At 43.4% G+C, this 23751-nt stretch overlaps 1 protein-coding gene across 4 annotated transcripts in view; it reads left to right on the top strand.

Annotated features, from left to right (window-relative positions):
* The window catches only part of NCOA7 (nuclear receptor coactivator 7), a 252173-nt gene that overhangs the window by 148809 nt on the left and 79613 nt on the right, over positions 1 to 23751 (top strand). For all 4 annotated transcript variants that reach the window (XM_069726086.1, XM_069726084.1, XM_069726087.1 and 1 more), the window contains exons 4-8: positions 7269 to 7348; positions 13121 to 13228; positions 15307 to 15411; positions 19092 to 19217; positions 22356 to 22540. In XM_069726086.1, coding sequence (XP_069582187.1) covers positions 7269 to 7348; positions 13121 to 13228; positions 15307 to 15411; positions 19092 to 19217; positions 22356 to 22540 — 604 coding nt within the window. The remainder of the gene's footprint in view (positions 1 to 7268; positions 7349 to 13120; positions 13229 to 15306; positions 15412 to 19091; positions 19218 to 22355; positions 22541 to 23751) is intronic.

Genomic DNA, 23751 nt, shown 5'->3' with positions numbered 1-23751 from the left:
AAGCTGTACCAGCCCGACTAGGCCTCAGGCCTGCTGCTGCCCGGTGGATCCATCCGCGCTGTGCAAGGATTTCTGCCTCCTGCACCTAGGAATTTAACCCAGAACAGGCTCATCTTCGCCTTCCAGGGTCCCCCTGGCCGACCACCCGGCATAGGAGAGTGCAGAGTTAAGCCCCAAGCACCTGGGACCCCAACTCTAACCGAAGACCGCAGGTAAGAGTCCCTTCCCGCGGACCTGCAGCACCGCCGGAGATCCGCCCTCAGCGGCCGCTACCCACGGGTGGCGAGAGCGAACCTGCAGCGGCACCAATAACCTTCAGCCAGCCAGGGAGCCGAAGATTCCTGGCTGACTGCCTTGGAGCAAGACTCGGCGATTCCTCCCCCAGACGGCTGGCACCGGAGTGTCGGCGGCAGAACAAGACGCGCGACTCCTCCCCTTCCAGGAGCAGCGCCACCGAGACCCCATCGCCAGCGCCTGCCAGGCGCAGATAACAAGCGCGGAGCCACAGCGGCGCTGCTGCTCATCAGGAATCCACTGCAGCTGCAAGCGGAGGATCCCCCTCCGGCCGACTGTCTCGGGTAAGAAGACCCGGACCATAGAAGAAGACGTGGCAAGCACCGGAGCTCCGGTCCCAGACGGAGACCCGAAGCTCCTCCCCTCTTCTCTCCACCGCGACGCTGCCGACAACGCCGTGCCGGACACAAACGCTCATCAGGCTGGGTCAGTGAGTACGGAGCTGCAGCGGCGCCGCAACTCTCAGGTAACCGCTCCAGCCCTTGACCCCCCCAGACATCACTCCATTTGATCTCGCCCCACTATACCGGAGGTAGGACTATTAACGGTGCTCCCACAATACTGGCACCGCTCCTCCCAAGCCAGATCTCCTTTTCCCAGCAACCCCGGACCTGTCAGGCAGTCCCTGAGACTCTTACTGCAGAACAGACCTGGTGGGTCATTGGTTCGATCCCCCTTCATCTCTCCTCATCTCCCTCCAGGCTCCTATAACAAGAGGGCAGCAATAGAAAAGCCCCCCTCTTTCTCTACTTATCAGCTGGAGGCAACTCTCTCAACAAATAGAGGATAAATAAATCCATTATTCTCCCCTCTATTCGGCCATATAACAATCCTAAAGCCTTACTATAATTATCTATGGGAAGTAGTTCCGGCCACACTAACCAGGAATCAATACGCAGGGGCCATCTTGTTGTTTACTCCCTAGAGCAGACAACAGAAAACAATAGCTGTTAATCCTAATTTTGATACTAAATCTCTAAAATTAATCCCTTAAGAGATTCCTATATTATTCTCTCTATTGACTTCCAGAAATAAGGAACTTTATTCCCTACAATAACAGATAACAGAGAGAAAAGGCTGTAAGATAGTGTCACCGCACTCAAGTCAAATACATCAGAATAAACTGTGTCAGGGTAATAACGCCTACTTTCTGCCACTATGAGCAGCACCAAAACTAAAGGTAAAATCGCCCCAACCCCGTCACTAAGATCTCAATATGGCCAAAATCAGGAAAAAACCCTAGGTCGCAGAGACCAAGAAAAAAAAAAACCAGACATAATTCCCTCTCCTCTCCCAGGCGTAGATCTAGGTCTCCTAGGAGAGACTTACCTAACCTATTGGAATACGAGTCTTTTAGCAAGTCTCCAATCAGTAAATCTTCTCCAGTAAAAATGGACTCATCATCCAGCCTAAAGAGATTGAACCCAGGTGCAACAAGCGAAAAATACACCACTTCTGGAAATTATTCAGAAGTAGAGGACGAGGTTGACTCTAGTGACACCTCTCCCAATCCAACTCCCATGAAGAGCAAAACTAAATGACAACCCAGGCCCCATGCTAAGCCCTAATCCGCCAGATTATGAAGATTTACTTAACAAACTAGCATCTAAAATGGACGAAAAATTAAATATTGTCGTGAAAACTCTAAAAACTGAAATGGATAATAATTTTCAAAAATACTGTGACAAACTAGACAACATAGACAGACAACTATCCAAACATGAGGAAAGGATTAATAGACTTGAACACAGGTCATCAATCTCATTCGACGAACTTGAGAGTTAACATGGAGATGAAAAAATTACGCTCTAAGATGGCCGATTTAGAGGACAGAAGCAGGAGGAATAACTTAAAAATCAGGGGAATCCCTGAGGATGTGCCCCAAGACCAGTTGTCACTACACATTAAAAACATATTTAAATCTGCCCTCCCTGACCTGGATCTGACAATCGATAGGGCCCACCGGCTGCCAAAACCCCCTAGAGTCCCCGCAGACTTACCAAGGGACACTATACTCAAAGTGCACTTCTTCAAGACTAAGGAAGCCATTCTCTCCTACTTGAGGGACAAGAAATCCTTCCCGGACCCTTACAAGAATCTAAAAGTCTTTCCTGACTTCTCTAGACACCCTGGAAGGTCGCAGAGAGTTTAGGCCAGTCACGTCAGCCCTCCGCGACAGAGGCATTAACTATAGATGGGGCTTCCCGCTCAAACTTTTAGTTTCTTTCCGGGAAAAAATCATCCCGATCTTCTCGGTCGAAGAAGGAATGGACTTCGTCAGATCGTTGGGCCGTTGAATAGTCATGATATTTATATATGGTTAAATCCTACTGCAAGGGGTCTCCTTTCTTCTCATCATATTTTGGGATACACCCCTTATTCCCGTCCACTTGCACTAACCCCCTTTCTTTTTTCTTCTAGGTAGCTCAGTCGACCTACCAGTTTTATTCTAATTTTTCTTCTCCCTAGGTACCCACCAAGTTTTGGCTGAATTAAAGATTCACTAGGGAAACGTTTCATTTGGGTCCTTGCACACCTGCTGTGATTTCACACTTGTTCCTTTTTAGGTTACAGCAGCTCACTTTGTTCGATTTGTCTTGTTAAAATGTCATTTAAGATACTCTCCTATAATGTTAGAGGGCTAAACAGCCCCAAAAAAAGGCATGCTCTGTGGAGAGAATTGATCAGCCTTCAGACAGACATTGCTTGTATACAAGAGACAGTTTCTGGCGGGGAATCACCCCTACTTTAATCACCGTAGCTTTCCTCATATTCTTGAGGCCTGCAACTCCAGCAAAAAGGCGGGGGTGATTACCCTGATCAGAAATACTGTACCTTTCGAGTTCACTGAGGAATATGCTGATCCAAAAGGCAGATACCACATTTTGATCTGCAATATTAACGGCCAAACCTGTACTTTAATCAACACATATGCTCCAAACAAAGGCCAGGTCAGTTTTTTGTCCAAGCTTTTGAGGAAAATTAACAAGGTTAAGAAGGGTAACCTTATTTTCCTAGGAGACTTCAATGCTACTCCTGACAAAACCCTAGACTCTTCTTCTGGCATTAGACCAGCTTCAGAGGACCTGAATTGGTGGCTGGACAAAAATGAGCTCTGACACCTTCAGATGTCTCAATTCCACATCTAGAGAATATACCCATTTTTCTTCGGTCCACCATTCAGCATCCAGGATTGATCTGATACTTTCAGATATTTTCTCTCTTGAAAAATTCAAAAAAGTGGACATCGGGGACAGGACACTGTCTGATCATTCCCCTGTCATGGGAGAAATTCTCCTTGGCCCCTCCCTAAAAAAACTCCAGAACATGGAAATGCAGCTCATTTATTATACATGATTCTATCCACGTGACTACGGTCCAAAACAATATTACCCACTTTTTCAACGAAAATCCTCCAGAATTCACTAATCCCGCAACCAACTGGTGTTCTCATAAAGCTGTTATTAGAGGCACCCTAATAAACATATCCTCTAAAATCAAAAAGGAAAAAAGCGCAAAAATAAAAAAACTTCAAAAAGACATTCGTGACTTGGAAAAATCCTTACTCGGCCTCCCCTCTCCCTCACCTAAACTCCACTCAGACTTAAACTCCCTTAGGCAAGACTTAAGATCCCTCCTCTTCTCTCCTTACAAAGCAGCCCTTAATTCCTCCAAATTTAAGGTATATTCCTCCCTGAACAAGCCAACCAAGTACATGGCTAATAGAATAAAAAAATTTAGAATCCATAACAAAATAAACAGAATTTCTTCCCTTACAGACAACACCATTTTGTCCCACCCCCAAGATATAGTTAATGAATTTTCGAAATATTACTCTAAATTATATAACCTTGATCTGGATCCAGCATCCTCCCCACCAAAAGATTCGGACATCAAATCCTATCTTGCCAACATTATTCTTCCTTCCCTCTCAAAAGAAGAAACTGAATCTCTATCAGCCCCTTTCTCCCCCTCAGAGGTTGAAGAGGCCATCAACCACCTTAAAGTCCAAAAATCACCGGGGCCAGACGGCTTTTGTAATTCATATTATAAAGCCTTCGGGAAAAATTTAACACCTCATCTGGTAAAATTATTCAATTACGTTTCTAATTCAGGTTCCTTTCCACCAGAAATGTTGGAGGCCTCAATCGTCCTTATTCCTAAACAATCGTCCAATCCTATAGCTACCAGTAGTTATAGGCCAATATCTCTTCTGAACTCAGACATAAAGTTGTACTCAAAAATTTTGGCCAATAGACTTAGCGTCATCCTCCCTAGACTAATAGTCAATGACCAAATGGGGTTTATTAAAAATAGACAACCAGCAGACGCCACTAGAAGGATATTGAACCTAATCAAACTCACTAACAAATCCAGAACCCCAACAGTTTTTGTATCTCTCGACGCTGAAAAGGCCTTTGATCGAATTGATTGGAGTTTCCTTAAACAGACCCTTCAAAAATTTGGTTTTAACGACACTCATCTCCTCATTTATATCACTATACAAAGGACCTACAGCCAAAGTCGCCTGCAATAACCATATCTCAGACCCGTTCCAAATCAACAATGGTACTAGACAAGGATGCCCCCTATCCCCACTACTTTTCAATTTGGCACTTGAACCCCTAGCGGAACGTATTAGACAAAACTTCCATTACAGGCATAACCACTAACAAACGCCATCACAAACTTAGTTTATTCGCCGACGATATAATCCTAACTCTTACCAACCCAGCTACCTCTACATTAGAAACTATCAAAGAACTGGAAAACTTCGCATCCCTCTTCAAATTCAAAATTAATAGTGCAAAATCTAACATCCTACCCATCCACCTCTGCAAAAAGGAAATCAATTTCTTGAAAAAAGTGATATCATTCAAGTGGTGCAGTGAAGAATTCCCATACTTAGGGATCATAATCAACAAAAATCTTGATAAAACTTCCTCTTCAAACTTGAAAAAGATAGAGGAATTAATTATAAAAGATTGCACCACTTTCAATGATAAAAGCTTGTCCTGGTGGGGTAGAAATCTAACAGTTAAGATGTTTACACTTCCAAAAATTTTATACATCCTTAGATGCATTCCCCTTCCCATCTCTACATCATTCCTGATGAGGATCCAATCAAGGCTAAATAAATACATTTGGAATGATTAAAAGCCCAGAACAAATACCAGATCCCTTTACAAAACAAAAACTCACGGAGGAATGGATCTCCCCAATATCACGGCCCATTATAATACGCTCCTTTTAAAACAGAGCTCGTCCTGGTGGTCAGACCAGTACGAGCCTGCATGGCTCGACTTGGAGGTAGAAATTAATGGAGGCAAATCCCTTAAACCCATCATCTTTAAAGCCATATCTAATTCCCCCCCCCAAAATCACACAACCATCCAATTTTTCAAGCGATCTCACTCGCTTGGTCTTCAATTTCAATAAGAGGAGACAGTGGTCAAAGTAATCTCGTTCAGCTCAACCTTTCCTTACTATTTATTTACTCAATTCTGAATCTTGACCTACCCCCCATATGGGCTAACGTAAAAATCCGAACCCTGGGTGACATCTTTAACGGGTCTAAATTCCTTGATTTTAGTTCTATAAAAAATAAATTTAACGCCCCCTCGTCCCTTTTCCTTGAATATATGATTCTGAGGGAAAACCTAAAACTATTTCTAGACCTCAAATTGAGACTCTCTAAGTCTTCTCTAAAAGTCTTATCTAACCCAAACCACTCAATTTTCTGGAGCCATAAGTTCATTTACAATAGCTTCAACAAAGACTCTTCATTGGTCAAAAGTGCATCTCTCATTACTTGGGAGAAATACCTGGGTTATTCCGCCTCTATAGACGACTGGGAGGAGGCCTTTTCGGCATCATACCAATCAACAATTTCCATGTCCCTCCTGGAGTCGCACTTCAAGGTGTGCTCCAGGTGGTACTACACCCCAGCAAGATTGTCTCACATCAGCTCATCCAGCTCCTCCCAATGTTGGAGAAACTGTGGTCAGAAAGGTGACCTATTGCATATTTTTTGGAGCTGCCCCACTGCGGCCCTCTTTTGGCTGGAAATTTCCTCAATTATCTCTAAATTGCTAGGATCCCCTTTTACCCTTCCCCCACAATTAGCCCTTCTATCCCTGGACACTAATCTCATCGACAGATCCTTACTGCGTATAATTTTACATCTCTGTTTGGTAGCAAAAAAATCCATTGCCTGCCACTGGAAAAAAGCCACACTGCCTAATGCAGCCTTTATTATCAAACTAATGATGCAACACAGAGAACTCGAACTCAAATTTGCCTTATTCAATAACGAGTTTGGCAAATTTTACCAAAAGTGGCACAAATGGGAGCAGCATTATCCTCCTTGAACAACTAACATTCCTAATTGGATTTTCAATATAAGGTGTAAATGTTCACAAGTTTTTTTTCTCTCCTTCTCATTTTAAACTTCGGTTTTGTAGCGGTAATTGCCCAATGTTAATAAACTTTCTGCAAGGATCGTCCCCTTGCTCTAAGACAAACTGTTGATAACTCATATTCTGCCTACATGCCTTTCAAAGGCTGTGTCCCTTGCATCATTCTATGTTGAATTGTTATTACTTTTCAAAGTTCTATATGATGTGTGTTGTATTTGCCCTCCCCTATTTCCCTTTACTCTTATCCCCCCCCCCCCCCCCCCCCCTCTTCCCCCAGGTTGAAATATAAAATCCCAATAAGGTTCTTTGGGAAAAACGCAGCACAAATGCTAAAGAACCGCACAAAAACGTGACAAATCCGCAGGTGCGTTTTCTGCCAGGAGAGGCAGAATCCGCACCAGAAATTCCTAAGCCTAATCCACAATGTGTGCACATAGCCTTATTGCGCCTGCTGCTGCCCCAGGTGTCGCCCATTACGAAGTCTACTGTCCAGGACGAAATACTGGTGACCACCCAGTTGGCAGATTGTATTAATGTGTTTTTGTTTTACTTTAGGAGACATTCAAAATAACAAAAATGAGAAGAAAGAGAAAAAAATGGTTATGAAAAAACCTCTGGGGACTACTGAATACATAGTAAGTAGCATGCTGTGTCAGTTAACACTATATCGTTTTTGGTTTGTGGTTGAATTGCTCCATAGAATTCTTGAAGTGGAATAAAATGTATGAATATTCTAGAAAATAATTTGCATTTTCTGATACAAATGCATCCCTTTAGGCTAAGTTCACACTGGTTGTGTTTGCTGCTCTTTATGCTAATTTTCAGGTGCGTCTTAAGGTACCTTCACACATAACGATATTGTTAACGATATCGTTGCTTTTTGTGACGTAGCAACGATATCGTTAATGAAATCGTTATGTGTGACAGCGACCAACGATCAGGCCCCTGCTGGGAGATCGTTGGGCGCTGAATAAAGTCCAGAACTTTATTTCGTCGCTGGATCGGCGTGTGTGACACCGATCCAGCGATGTCTTCACTGGTAACCAGGGTAAACATCGGGTAACTAAGCGCAGGGCCGCGCTTAGTAACCCGATGTTTACCCTGGTTACCATCCTAAAAGTAAAAAAAACAAACACTACATACTTACCTACAGCCGTCTGTCCTCCAGCGCTGTGCTCTGCACTCCTCCTGTACTGGCTGTGAGCGTCGGTCAGCCGGAAAGCAGAGCGGTGACGTCACCGCTCTGCTTTCCGGCCGCTGTGCTCACACAGACAGTACAGGAGGAGAGCAGAGCACAGCGCTGGAGGACAGACAGCGTTAGGTAAGTATGTACTGTTTGTTTTTTTTACTTTTAGGAAGGTAACCAGGGTAAACATCGGGTTACTAAGTGCGGCCCTGCGCTTAGTTACCCGATGTTTACCCTGGTTACCGGCATCGTTGGTCGCTGGAGAGCTGTCTGTGTGACAGCTCTCCAGCGACCAAACAGCGACGCTGCAGCGATCCGGATCGTTGTCGGTATCGCTGCAGCGTCGCTAAATGTGAAGGGGCCTTTACTAGTTGGCTCATGCAAAATTTTCGCACACTGGTTGTCAGGGGCGCAGGCCATTTCAGGAAAATCAAGATAGTCAAATGGTAATGTATTTAATGAGATGATTAACACAGAGGTATTTATATATGTAGATTGGTAATACAATAAATTGGTTTGATAAGTAGAGGCAAAAAAATGTCTTGAGGTTGTGGTGCCACCTGCAGGTTTTTTTTGTTTTTGTTTTTTTGTCTTTTCATATGCAGGTTTCTGAAAATGAGTGTTAAAACTGTATTTATTGATCAAATTGTGAATGTGACGTTTGTGTGTCTTTTCTTGCAAGTTTACCTTTCAAATGGTGTGTGTGGTGAAATAATCACTGAAAAAGCAGTTCATGTTTACAAATGTGCTTGCATATGTGACTCACCTGTAGTGAAGTGTGCAATCCTCCAATGTGCCTGAAAATCGGTTGGGCAAGGAGTACAGCAAGCTGGAAAGCCCCCAAGGCAAATGTTAGGATTTGTTTGTGATATCTGTAATCAGCTTTGCGGTATTGCTTTGGGGTAGTATGGTGCCACCTGCAGGTCATTTTCCTTACTGCAGGTTCATGAAAATTAATGTTTAAACTGCATTTTGTGATCATTGTGGATGTGTGGTCTTTGGCTATTTTCTTGCTGAAGGGGGCAAGCTTACCTTTCAAATGTTGTATCATTTGTGTGTGTGTGTGTTATGAACGGAGATGCAAAGTATTTACCGAAGGAGTGTTTAGAAATAATATGTAAGGATTGCCTATGGGCTGCCGGAGAAAGCTCAGCAGTCCCATAGGGAATGAATATAGACACAGTAGCATTGCTGGTCCATTCTTACTGACCGGGATAAGTTCCCCTTTCTGCTGGTCCCTGTGGTCGGACACTTGCCAATCTTGAGTTTAGGTGAAAACTTGTTTAAATCTGACAATCTCAAACTTTTTTTTTTTTTTTTTTTTTAGCCTTTAGGAAACATCCGTTGTCAGTTACTGCAACTTGAGTAGTCATTGCAAAATTAGGCCGGTTTCACGCGTCCAGATAATTCCAGTACCGGAAAAAAAACGGTACCGGAATTATCCGTGTCCGTGTGCCCCTACGTTTCTGTGGCACATCAATGTGGCACACGTGTGCCCACTGGGTACCACACGCACAGTGCTGGGTACCACACGTACCAGCATCTGGTGCTAAAGCCGCGATTCATATCTTCCCTGCAGCAGCGTTTGCTGCAGAGAAGATATGAATAAGTGTTTAAAATAAAGATCTATGTGCCCCCGCCCTCCTACCCTCTGTGCACCCCTCCCTTCCCCCCCCCCCCCCACTGTTCTGAAAATACTCACCCAGCTCCCTCGTTGGCTGTCGCTGCTTCCTGTTCTGGCCGCATCTTCTCCTGTATGCGGTCACGTGGTGCCGCCGATTACAGTAATGAATATGCGGCCTTTTATGAAAAACTTTCTCCCCATCCCCACTCTTTTAAAACTTTGATTTTATAGTTTTTATTTCTTAAGATCATATTGATAGTACACTGCACCGATTGCTTACATTACCTAGCCTGTCGGCTTTTGACTGACAGGTAGCCTATTAGACTCTGTCTCCAGTAGGATCTGATTGACTTCCGTGCCTTCCTCATACCACAGCCTTTGTCAGGCCTTGGGTTGCCAAAGTATTCCATCTGCACCCTGTGCTTGTGGGACCAGGATTCAGATGGGTGGACAAAGAAGGCAATCTTACTCTGTTAAAACCCTCACATTCTGCTTGTCATTATCGACAGCGGTATGTGAGGGGTTAGTGTTGGGATCAGAGCTAGCTCAGGCCCTAACAGCCAGCTTCTGCTGCAGATGACCTGCCAAAAATGCAGTTGTTTCAAGTGCAGAATCTCCAGTGTTTGGCTTGACATGTCATTCTCTGCAAGGAGAAAAGTTTCCCCCCTTGGATCGCAGTCCGATTCCCTTCACCCAACCAAACCAGGTTTCACACTTTGCACTGATGGGCAGCACTCCAAAACAGTGTCTGCAAATTGACATTTTGGTTTGGATTCCCAAGCCATGTAACAAGGCTCGTTAGTCGATATTGACTCTTAGGATTGCTGTTTCCAATAGTTGGCACTAGAGTTCTAGTCCTCTTCCTCTCTGAAGAGACAATTTTCAGTAAAATAAGAAACATGCTGCTGCTTCAAATCTGCATCAAAAATGGTGTGGGGGGGAATGGCATAAACGCAGCAATAAATAGATTAGATCACTTTTCCAAATTTTGGTGCTGACATCTGCAGAAAAACACAGCGGAAAGCGAGCAGTGTTTTTCAGGACGTCCCTCCTGACAACACCAAGGAGGTTCAGGTGTGTTCCAGACTGGAACGCAGTGAGCATCAGAGGCCAAAGCAGCCCTTCCGGTGATGTCCGACACAGCAGGGATACGGCGAGTCACCATGGAGCGTGGATTCCTGAAGGGGCATTCTACCAAACGGTGCAGACAATCAGGAAGACAAGTCAGGACATATAAAGCTGCATTGATCTGGGGACAGGCATCACTGCTGTGAGAGAGAGAGCCTATTAAGGAAGCTGGAAAGGCTGATATCCCCTTTGAACCTCTCATGATTGTAAGTGGCATATTAACTGCTCAGGGGGTTAAACCCACAGATTAGAGAAGCTGTCCTGTGTTTAGGACAATTCAGTATCAGCCACAATGACTTCTACATCCAGAAGGACTGGCTGATCCACTGGGAAAATGGGAATCTGCACTGTTTATAATATTAGTTTAACCCAGGAATCTGGTAACTTATGTGAAGGTTGCACCTTCAAAATCATTGAAGACAAGCAGGTCTCCTTCCTAAGGCCGGGATCACACATGCGAGAAACACGTCCGTGTCTCGCATGTGAAATCCAAACTCTGGTGCCGGCACTGTGGAGCGGAGCGTGCGGCTCCATGTGTTGCTATGCTGCCGCACGCTCCGCTCTGGAGTGCCGGTGCCAGAGCTAGGATTTCACATGCGAGACACGGATGTGTTTCTCGCATGTGTGATCCCGGCCTAATTGAGATGCACACCATGGTCCGAGAGGAGGTTCAGTCTTCCATCTCGGGCCTCTTACCGGTCCAGTTGCCTCAACCAGGCTCTCGCGCCAAAAGACCAAGGTGGGAGATGGTCCAGTTCATAAGTTCGGATCTAGAAGGGGAAATTACCTCAGAACCTCCAGAAGTGGGCAAGAGGTATCTATTTTTTTTCAGAAGACACAGACACTGACTAACTACTTCGGGCAGTAAAAAGCAAAATGCAGATAGAGGAGGCCATAAAGCCTCTATCAGTCCAGGGCGAAATGTTTGGGGGCCTGAGGTCACAGATAAATCAGGTTTTCCCAGTAAACGGCCACATCTGGGCAATGATTCTGAGGAGTGGGAAGATGCGGGAAAGAGTTTGGTCATCCCTCGGGATTTCAGACTCCGTCTAACTTTTGAACTGTAGGAGATAAGAACCTGGGAGTAGATCCCAAAGATCGTGGATCATCCTGGTGGCCAGAATGTCTACGACCACCTCAATCCCTCTGAGGATTCCTCTAGCCTCAGAGAGCCTATGGACAGGAAGTCTGATGGTCTCCGTAAGAGCGCCTGGGAGGCAGCAGCAGTGAAGCTGGCTAATATAGCTTCCACCTCTGTTGCTAGATCCATGCACTTGTGGATCGACCAACTGGAGGATCAGCTAAGAGGGAAAACTTCTAGGGAAAGCATGTTGGGTCTCCCCTTATTGAAATTGGCAACAGGGTTCTTAGTGGATTCTTCTGCAGAATCTGTGCGGTTTGCCACCTGAAACAATTCCTTATCCAATGTGGCTCGTAAAGCCATCTGGATGAAGATTTGGTCAGGGGATTATCATTCTAAGAATAAACTGTGTGCTATACCTTTTTCTGCAGCAAGGGTGTTCGGTCCGGTTCTAAATGGTATCCTAGAAAATGCCACCAACAAAGAAAGGGTTTCCTGAGGAAAAATCTAAAACAGAGGATATTACTTTTTAGTCTGCAAAACTACTTGGTTGCTATGGCTTCATGTAATCTTTCTAGGTTATGTTCATAGTGTAAAGTGCTGAACGCCTAATTCTTCTTAAGCCATTGATGAAAGAATGTGTTCAGGAGAAACAAAAGCTATTCTCCTGTCTAGGCAGCATTGTGGGTTTTTTTTTTTTTTTGGGGGAGGGGGAGATATTGAATTTGAAGGGAAGTGATCATCAGAAGGTGGCATATTGTTTAAATACGCTTTTTTGTTACATATATACTATCTAACATTTCTGGATAGAGATGCATTAATAAAAACTAAAATAAAAAAAATTATAGTTGGTGTGGATGAGGGAGTTGGAAAATCTTGCAATTCTCACTTGCCCCTGGGACCTTTCTATGCTCGAAGGCCACATTCACATTCAGTATTTGGTCAATGTTTCACATCGGTATTTGTAAGTAAAGAACAGGAGTGGGTATAAAATGCAGTGGTGACTTGTTTCTATTAGGCCACACTCTACCATTCAGTATTTGTAAGCCAAAACCAGGAGTGGAACAATCAGAAAAAGTAGAAACACGTTTAACCTAGCCTCTAAAGGCATCTGTCTCCAGATTTCATAATACAAACTGCATACGCTAGTAGATCATTTTTACGTCTGATGAAACTTGTTTACTGAATGTAGTGAAAATGCAGGGCTGAATGGCTAGATAATCCATTTTCTGATGTGGATTTTCAAAGTACACAAGCCTTATCAGGTCTAACATGTGTTTATTAATGTATTTAGTTTGTATTATGAAACTTGATGACAGATCATCTTGTAGTATTGCTGTATATTGCTTTACATGATCTAAAATTAACTAAATTGTGACTCTTCCTAGGCATCGAACATGGACACCTTGAATTCTATAGCACTGAGATTCAATATCACCCCAAACAAACTTGTGGAACTGAACAAGCTCTTTACACATACCATTGTGCCGGGACAGGTAAACTTCACTAGACTGGCTTTTGTCAGTTAATCATGTCCATTTTTCTGTATATCTTGTCATTGTTACTGCCTCTGTTAAAGGAATTTGCCTCCAAAAGAACAAAACTAAATTACACAACTTTAAGGGTAAGGTTCCACATTCTGGATTGCCGGCGTCTTGGACGGAGCGGAAAACTCGCACCGCCCAAAGTGCCGCACCGTTCTGTACGCGCGGTGATTCCAGATGTGTTCATTGCACACATCTGGAATCTCTGCACCCCATTCATAGGGCCCTGTGGTTTACCTTGCGATGACGGAGCGTCCCTGCAAGGTAAACAGATGTGCTGCGTTCTAAAAAGATGTGCTGCATGTCCATAAACGCAGGGCCGCCGGGTGCGAGTTCGCACGCATAGTGGAGACGGGATTTCATAAAATCCCTTCCACTATGCTGTAACATCTGGACGCTACGGGTTGAGCGCTGCGGTTGTATGCAGAGTTCAATCCGCAGCTATTCCGGATGTAATACTGAACGTGGACACATACCCAACGATGCATTTTCACTGCACGATTTTCAAACTCTTGTTTCCTTTTAACTGTGTTGTGCAAATAGGCTGCCGATCACATGATGGACGAACAATACTTTCTTCTGGTAAATTGATCTTTTGGCATGGCCCCCTCTCATCCTCAATCCTGGTAGACATGGGCCCCATGAGAAAAACATTAAAAAAGCAAACCATTATACTTGCCTTCCCTGTACTCCCTCGCAGCGTCTTGTTCCGATGCCAGCAGCTGCTTTATGCTCGTAAGCAGCGCATGGCAGGGACGTCATGCGTTGCTTAAAAGCCAAAGGACAGCTTCCGGAATACTCACTGCTCTGCATGCCGGGACTATGTGCGTGGAGGGCAGTGAGTATTCATTGTACACTCATTAGTAGCGTGCACAGTGTTGACCTCCGGCTTCCAGCGTTCAAGTGTCCCCGTTTGAGCGTGGCCTCACTCAATACAAGTGTATGGAAGAAAGGCTGTGCCCACTGGCCAGGAGTATGTATAACTTGTAGATACATACCATTTAGATCCTTTCCAGAAACCAGCGAATCCCTGCAGCGCACAGTGTGTGTGCTGGGGGGATTCAGAAGTCTGCAGTAACCGTGACTGTAGACTCAGATTTTGGACCCGACAACCCCTTTAAACTCCATTTACCTTAGCTGTGTGAGCAGGACCTCCTACAGTATGTGTACAGAGCAATCTATTAATGATAGTTCCATGTGCATCTTAAGTTTGGTCTAAGGGCTTGCGCACATGAGTGAGATGGATATATTAAAAAAATATATACCGTATATACGGTATATTGTGTATAATATTCCATTTGACCAAAGATTCACTAATTTACATGATCTTTAACAGAGATGACACTTTTAGGCCAGAGTCACACTACCGTATAACATGGCCGGGTGCTATGCGATTAAACATTGCACTCAGCCTAGTGATATACTGTGGGGCAGCTCGGCTTATTTTCTCATACTGATTTGGCATCCTGTGATTGGCAGAGACATAAGTCTCTGGGAACAAGTGACACATCGGACTGCACTTGGATATCATCCGAGTGCAGTACGATTTCCACCAGCAGCAGAGGAGATGGAGAAATTATTTGCTCCAATCATGTCATGTGAGAGGATGAAAGCACTGACACTCATCACGCTTGCAGCAGAGCAGCAGCCGAGGGTCCTTAGCAGGTCACATCAATGCCATACGCTGGTGTGACACCCTCCTAAATAGGAGGATGGCGGCATGTATTTTGAATGGTACAGGTTCTACCTTTCATCTTCACTTTTCTTGTTAGAAAAGAGGTAGCAAACTTTTCTGTGGTTGTATCAGCTGTACATCAGTGACACTAGCGGTAAATGTCATACATGTACGGTCTGGTGAAAATGGCGTTCTTGTCCTAGAGTCTCAGCATTGCAGTGCACTGCCCACCTTCTAATATACTACTCTATTTCTAAGGGATAAATGTAGTAGAAAAGCTTAGGGTTACACTAAACTTTTTGCTATTTGTTTTGTACTTGTCCGTTCAACTAACAGTGTTAAAATGTTTTCACAGGTGCTTTATGTTCCAGTCTGCGAGCCTTATTCCAGTGTAAAAGATGCAAATCCTGGCATTCTTGCTTCTCCATTGTCGTCAGATGCAGAGTATGATAAATTACCAGTGAGTAAATATTCTAGTATGACAGCCCACATAGGCCCTTTGAACAAGGCAGTGTCCATTCTGTAGCTGGTAAAAATGAACTACTTGGCCTCTAGTAATCAAGGCAGTGCATGGATTACTCCTTTCTAGTGGATGTGGCACCCCCATGCCTGAATAAAATCTGTAGGTTTTCCTTTCACTGTAATTCCACATATCTAATGCCTGAGTGGTCATCTGTAATAGATGTATGCAGAGGAGATGATTGCCCATCACTATTTTGCATAGTAAGACTTACTGGGAATGAGAACTATTCTAATTTAAAGCAACATTGATTTGAAGACCGTGACAATACACTTTTATTCACAGGTATATTAAAGGGAGTTTATCAGTAAATGTACAACCCCAACCCTCCATAAAATATGGGCATGCAAATCGCTTGTCAGTTGCTGTTGAGCAATTAGCATTTTCATGCATATGTTACTGAGAAATTAAAGATGCTCTCCAGCTGGAGTCCTCCTGTGCGCAGTCAGTTGAGAATAATATTCCTTCTGATGTCACAGCCCTTCTCCTCTGCTCGCTGAAATACATGTGCTTACCATCCTTCTCCTGTCGGTTGAGGCACAGGTTCCCAGAGCCATGTTTCTTCAGATGGGAGACTCTCCAGACAAGTCACCAGGACAAGCTACTGTTGTAATAAAATGGCTGTGTTACATAATTCATTCTTGGAGAAACCCTTTAAGTGCTCTGAACATGATGGCACTTCCCGAGGCTATGGAGGTTGTTCACCCACCTTATGTAGTTTAATAGGTCCCTTGTTTCGTTACCTTTCAACTGATGTAGCGCACAATGAGCTGTTGGTCAAGCTAAGGAGGCTGGTGCTAGACCTCAAAAGGCTGAGGCTCTGTCACACCTAGAGCACTTAAATCAGCATTTTAAATTTATACACAAATTGGTTATCTGGTATACAGCAACTGAATTGAAATGTAAATCCATAAACACCTTATATCTTTTAAGACCAGAATACGCATATATGTGATTTGGGGGTGTTGGTCTTTCTGACAGATTCCCTCTTATCTTTCCATTCAACCTCAAACCGCCACACCATAAACATCAAAACACAGACACAAGCAAACTAAATATTACATTGAGACACAACTATTTTATTTGACACGTCTCCCTAATGTTTGGTAAATTTCTGCTGAATGTCTTTTACGCCACAACTTTTTAAACAGGCCGTGGCTGACATTGAGTGCGTTTTTACTAGAGCATGCTCACAGCAGCACAAAGTGGTACACTGATCTAAATGTACATGTTGGTCCGTGCAGCAGGCAGCCATTGCGTTGAAGGCTGTCTGATGTATTGGTGATATTCTGGCTTCCCCTTAGCGCCCCCCCCAGCCTTTGCTGATGGCCAGATATCTCCCTATACAAAGTAATATGCAAATTGGGGCCTTCATTATGACTGCACTGAACATTCCTCACAATGCTGGCAGCACACTGCAAGGGGTTAAACTGAATCCATGGTCATAAATAATGCATTGTTTTAGGGTTGTCCAAAACTTGCATGTTGATGACCTGGTGTTCTGCTCAGTACACTCCTTTCATCCAGCTGCTGCTGAGTGTTGGACCCCCACCAATCTCAGTCTGATGACCTACTCCATGGGTGGGTTGGCAATATGCATGCTCTGAAATGGGTCTTCAGTATGGGTGAGCCGTCTCTGATTCATGTTCCTTTTAGAAAGGCAGCACGAAGAAGCAGAGGGGATTCCTCTTTAGGAAACTTGGTGTTGTATCAGAGATAGTCAGAATGTTTCTTTAACTTTAGATCTTCCGTCTTCCCATACACTAATCCATGTTTACCATTGAACTCCTCACCTTGGTGTACCATGTCATATGTAAAGCAATTAATTCAGGTGAAGTGAACATCTGAGAATATTTATTTTTTTGTATAATTTTTAACTTTAATATTTTTCTGTGATGTAGGTTAAAAGGTTCCCTCTCTGTAAAGTAATGATATATTGCTAGGATATGCATTTGCTTTACGGTCATTGGATCCTTCCACGGTTTGTCACTGCAAATCTGTCCTGTGACATCCAGTTTTGCAGCTCAGCTGTAAATGTGAATAGGGTATGCTGTAGCTCATTTTATGGTTGTGGCTGAGCATAGCAATGCACTAAAATTGGTGTGGGCCATAATGATTAAAGGGGTCGTCTAGGACTTTGAGATTGGCCTATCCTTAAAATGGGTCACCAATATCTGATCAGCACCCCAGGTGATCAGCTGTTTCTGCTGCACTCACCCATGTGTCTGAAAGTGATCAGTTGCGGACCTTCACAGCTCCAACTATAGTGGCTGCAGTCCCGTACTGAATATCGAATTAATAAAGTTGCACTCTGTAGCATGAAAACATGAAATATGGATTTCATTACTGCTCTGAAAAATTGATAATACTTGGAGCATAAATTGGCCAGTTCATGTATACCCAGAAGCAATAAAGCGATTCTTGTTGCTGGAACCCATCTAATGTGAATCCTCTCCTAGGCTGAAGCCCACATGCATATGGGCAAAAAGGATTCTGCTGTGATTAAAACTGCCATAGGCTGATGGGTGGAGTGCTCCGTCAGAGAGCCTATGTATGCAAATATCAAGACTGACCTCCCTTCCAAACAGGTCTGCATGGGTGGAAACTGAAAGTGGCCATCTCCATGTATAACCAACAGCTGCAGTAATGCAGTTCATATTCATCTGTTTGGAAGTGACAGTCAGTGTTTATTTGCCGTTTTAATCATAGCAGGATACTATCTACTAATCAGCAAATGTGCTCTGATAAGATGTTAGCCAAGCATGCTCGTGTGCTAGCCGAGTGACTTGGCGTGCTGAAAAAATATGCAGGTGTGGAACTCGACCAAATTATTCGAGCACGCCAATGTCACTTGGTTAGCACCTTAACGGAGCACATTCGCTCATCGCTACTATCTACCTGTATAAATGTAGGGTTCAGCCTAGATGGGTTCCCAGCAGCGAGAATCTTCTTATCGATCAGATATTGATGATCTGTACTAGGGATAGGCCATCAATGTAAAATTCCCACACAACTCATTTTACTGTTTCTCTTAACAATTTATTTACCCTTAGACTACAACTGCTTATTTTCAGTGTGGTGGTTTCAACCACCGCTTCATATCCCTTCCAGTCCTGCTCCTCTGTCCCTGGTCTCTGCCGTCTTGCGGCTGTGACATCATCACGGCTACAGCACATGAGCTCTGCATCTCGACCAACCGCAGTGATTGGCTGCAGAGTTGGTGTTCATTGGATCTCTAAGCCCAGTAATTGCCTGCAGTGGTCCAGCGTGCTATAGTCAGGATATTGCTGTCCAAAAAGCAGGATTTGAAAGCCAGTGGCAATGAGAAAGGCTTTTATCTTTCAATAGTGAAGTGGGGGATATTTTTGTAGAATCCCTTTTAACCAGGAAACATGAAGAGCCTAAATGCTAGATCTAGAACTAAATTACGAGCACTAGGTTCCCTGTATTTGCCAGCACACCACCTTCAGCCATTGACTCCCAACACACTACCTGGGAATAGAGACTTCTAATGGTCTAGTAGTACTTTCATTTTAGTCCATTTGACTTGATCCATTTGAACAATTGTTTACTTTTTGTATTTTTATGGTGGCTTTTTTTTTCTTTTTCTTCTCATAAAGGATGCAGACATGGCCAGAAAGGCTACAAAGCCTATCGAAAGAGTCTTGTCATCTACTTCTGAAGAGGAAGAGCCCATTGTTGTTAAGTTCTTGAAAATGAACTGTAGATACATAACGGATGGGAAGGTGGGTTGTGTCCAGGTTATTGATGTTTATGAATGGTGATTGCCCTTTGTTTCCAAAAAGTTTAAAAAACAAGAAATTGTGTGTGTGTGTGCGTGCGCGCCAAGGAAATGCATGGTAAAAATTAAGTACGGTAGCAAGTTTTTGAAGGTCTTGCCTCCTAATTTTGTTCCTTTTTGGTCAGATATTTTTTAAGATCAATTATCATTTGCTGGTTTCTCAATGGCACATAATATTGCAGTTTTAAATGTTTGTTTAGTGTTTATCGTCATGCATATCTTGCGTTATGTATGGTATGCCGTTTACTGATCAGATTAATTGATTTTATATTTTGATTGGGCATTTCTGAACGCAGCGATACCAAATGTGTTTTTTTTTTTTTTTTTTTTTTAGCCCTTTAATTTTCAATGGGGCGAAAGGGGGGGTGATTTGTACTTTTAGGTCTTTTTATAAATGGTATATCCAGTTAAAGATATGACAAACGGAGTGGTTGTGTGTACAATATTGTGGAAAATGAGAAACATGGAATAATTTACATGCCTTGAGCAAGTGGTAAATCTAAATTTAATGTCAACATATTTTACATGGTGAATCCTTATGCCAAAAATAACAAATTTGAGGGGTAAGACTTACCAATTTGCAAAGTTCATTTTTCCTTGGCATCCGTGTGTGTGTGTGTGTGTGTGTGTGTGTGTTTTTTTTTTTTTTTTTTTTTTTTGTTTTTTTTTATTACCTAGTCTTAAGGTACCTTCACACTCAGCGACGCTGCAGCGATACCGACAACTATGTCGATCGCTGCAGCGTCGCTGTTTGGTCGCTGGAGAGCTGTCACACAGACAGCTCTCCAGCGACCAACGATCCCGAGGTCCCCGGTAACCAGGGTAAACATCGGGTTACTAAGCGCAGGGCCGCGCTTGGTAACCCGATGTTTACCATGGTTACCAGCGTAAACGTTAATAAAACAAACACTACAAACTTACCTTCAGCTGTCTGTCCTCCGGCACTCTGCTTTCCTCTGCACTGTAAGCGCCGGAAAGCAGAGTGGTGACGTCACCGCTGTGCTTTCCGGCTGGCCGACGCTGACACAGGATGCAGGAGGAGTGCAGAGAAGCACAGCGCCGGGGACAGACAGCTGAAGGTAAGTATGTAGTGTTTGTTTTTTTAACGTTTACGCTGGTAACCAGGGTAAACATCGGGTTACTAAGCGCGGCCCTGCGCTTAGTAACCCGATGTTTACCCTGGTTACCAGTGAAGACATCGCTGGATCGGCGTCACACACGCCGATCCAGTGATGTCAGCGGGAGATCCAGCGACGAAATAAAGTTCTGGACTTTCCCCAGCGACCAACGATCTCCCAGCAGGGGCCTGATCGTTGGTCGCTGTCACACATAACGATTTCCTTAATGATATCGTTGCTACGTCACAAAAAGCAACGATATCGTTAACGATATCGTTATGTGTGAAGGTACCTTTAGTAAAAGCTGGTGCTATCACATTCCTCATGCCCATAAGTACATAATGGTATCTGAAGCTGCATATCTGGCAGTCACATATACAGTTCTGTGAAAGTGTTTGCCCCCTTCCTTATTCCTATTCTTTTGCAGGTTTGCCACATTTAAATGTATCGGATCACCAAACAAATTTAAATATTAGGGAAAGATCACACAAGTAAAAACAAAATGCAGTTTTAAGATTTTTACTAAGGGGGAAAAAGAAATCCAAACTTACAAGGCCCTATGTGAAAGTCACCCCCATTTTATTTAACTTTGGTTTATCACATTTTTGGGAAGAGAGTTGAAATTCCCTAGCCACACCAAGGCCTGATTACTGCCACACCTGTTCTCAATCAACAAACCACTTTAAAGGGACTAGCCGGGCAAAGTGAAGTTAACCAAAAGATCCTCAAAAGCTAGACATAATGCCAAAGAAATTCTGGAACAGATGAGAAACAAACAAAGTTAGGTCTTTGTCTGTAAAAGGTTATAATGAGTGCCATAATCCACAAATGACGAAAATGTGGAACAGTAGTGAACCTTCTTAAAATTACCTCGAGCGCAGCGATGACTCATCCAAGACATCACAAAAGACCCCACAACAACATTTAAAGAACTGCAGACCTCAGTAAAGGTCAGTGTTCATGACTCCACCATAAAAAAAAAAAACTAGGCAAAAATCGTCTGCATAGCAGAGTTCCAAGATGAAAACCACTGCTGAGCAATAAGAACATAAAGGCTTGTCTCAGATTTTACAGAAAGCATGAGCGCTGAGCTGACGTTTTTAATACCACTTTGGTGTAGATACGATCTTTTGATTGCCCATTATTGCAATTTAGCGGCGACCAAAAAAAATGTAACTGGCGGTTTTATTTATTTTTTTTAATTTTTTTTTTTTACGATCTGCATTCTTCAATAGTCTCCATGGGAGACTAGAAGCTGCAGTTGTCTGATCGGTGATGATCAGATCACCTGTATGCAGCCGAAATTCACACTTAATGTGAGCACTGACTACCAGGCAGAGCTCAAAGTAATCCAGCTGTGACAACCAGAGCTCTGCTGGAGACCTCTGGCTGTCATGCCAACCCATCGGTGACCTGCGATCACATGACAGGGTCACCAATGGGCAGGAGTTCTGGCATGCTTACCAGAAGCGAGTGACAGTGGCATTTAACGGGTTAACAGCTGCGGGTGGATCGCGATTCCATCCGTGCCTTAGAGGCACCTGTCATTCGTTCAAAACAGCTGACATGTGCCGGGAAAGATGTGGACTCGGCGCCGGAGCACACATCAAAGGGAGGGGTTTAAAATCTTTGATATACAAAAAAATTATAGTAAATTAAGATTATGTAAATAGTTGATTTATAGAAGCTGTATACATTGAAATTGAAAACTTTCCTTCAGCATGCCCATGTAACTTTCTTGTTTAGGGTACATTGTGCAAAATGCTACAGAAAAATGGGAAAAGTCAGGCCAAACGGTCAATTAGATCACGATTAAGAGCAATGTGGCCTTTTGAAACCACTTTTTTTTTTTTTTCCTGTTGTGTAGTTATTTTACAATTTTTCATTGAAATTGCTGTTTTGCTGCCCTCAGGCTTTAATCATGCGTTCTGGACTGAATATAATTTTGTTAACTTTGTACACAGGGTGTTGTTGGTGGAGTCATGATAGTAACTCCAAACAATGTCATGTTTGATCCCCATAAATCTGATCCACTGGTAATTGAGAATGGCTGTGAGGAATATGGACTTATCTGTCCCATGGAAGAAGTGGTATCTGTTGCACTTTATAGCGACATTTCGCACATGAAGATTAAAGATGCATTGCCATCGTAAGTTGCAAATACATTCCTGTCCTTAATTTATTCTGCATTATAGAGGTATCCTAAGATAACTTACTTGATCTTAATCCTTGGGACTTCCTTCTGTTGTAAAATTGTTCACAATTTATAATATGTATTCTGCAACTGTGTAACCTTTTTTAATTCACCAGTTATAGGGGAAAAGAAGAAAAAAAAAAATTGATCGTTGGGCATCCCCTATAGGAATCTGCACTGCAACCTATAAGTAAAGGGCAATAGTCGTGTATTTGCTAGGAAAATCCGTTTTACCGTAGTTTACTGTGGCAGAATACTGACAAATAGGACATGCTGTAGCTCTGTAAGCCTGAAATTGGCCTCAGGAGCTGCTGCCTAGATTTACTTTTAAAATACATTGGTTTTTTTATTTTCTTTTTCTGAAAAAAGATCTCCTTGTTGGCTCGCTATGTGCTCAATAAAAAATAGTAAACTAATGTAGGAAGTCTGAAACTACTGACAAACCGGTAATCAAGCAGCTGCGGGGTCTGTAACATACTTTTCGAGCACTTCGAAGATAGTCGGTTAGCACACGAGTGTATTTGGACAACACCTTATCCGAGCATGTGTGCTCATCACTATTCACTACTGCTGATACAGCTTAAACTGCTATCCCTCCCCATCCATTAATTTGGCTAAGCGTGATTTGATTCCACCTTTTGGCGGAGGCTTGTCACAACTGAGGTAAAAAGGACTGAAAATTCCGATTCAGCATACCCAGTCCTTGTTTCCATTACGTTTGAAGAAGGTGGGGATACGCCCATACAGAAAATTGTCAGGTTTGGCCAATTTTGCTCTTTGGGGGGGATGTCTGACCAGCTAGTCCATGCTGAATGCAGCCTTGGACTCAGACGGGCTACACCTTGACCTGTCATGTGATGGTAGTTGTCTGAAGTCGGTGTAAAAAAAAAAAAATTGGTGCAACCAGTCTGTAGTTTGCTGTTGCATGACTACTATAGAGATTTGATTTTTGTGTAAATAAATGCCGCTGTTAGTGACACGCCACAGGCTGGGGGGGCCCCTGGAGCAGTGGGGGCCCTAGGCAGCTGCTGGCCAATATGCCAGCGGGTGTCAGTGCCTGGGCCAGTACGACCCTGGTGGCAGTAGTACCACATTCCAACGCAGTGGCTACTAATCATATGCTAGCAGTTTATCAACGATGACTGCCTTTGACCAGCAGATTATCT

Source organism: Ranitomeya imitator, chromosome 5 (assembly GCF_032444005.1).
Source record: "Ranitomeya imitator isolate aRanImi1 chromosome 5, aRanImi1.pri, whole genome shotgun sequence".
Lineage (NCBI taxonomy): Eukaryota > Metazoa > Chordata > Amphibia > Anura > Dendrobatidae > Ranitomeya > Ranitomeya imitator.
Note: the sequence above shows the minus strand (reverse complement) of the source record. Positions and strands in the feature narration are given on the sequence as shown.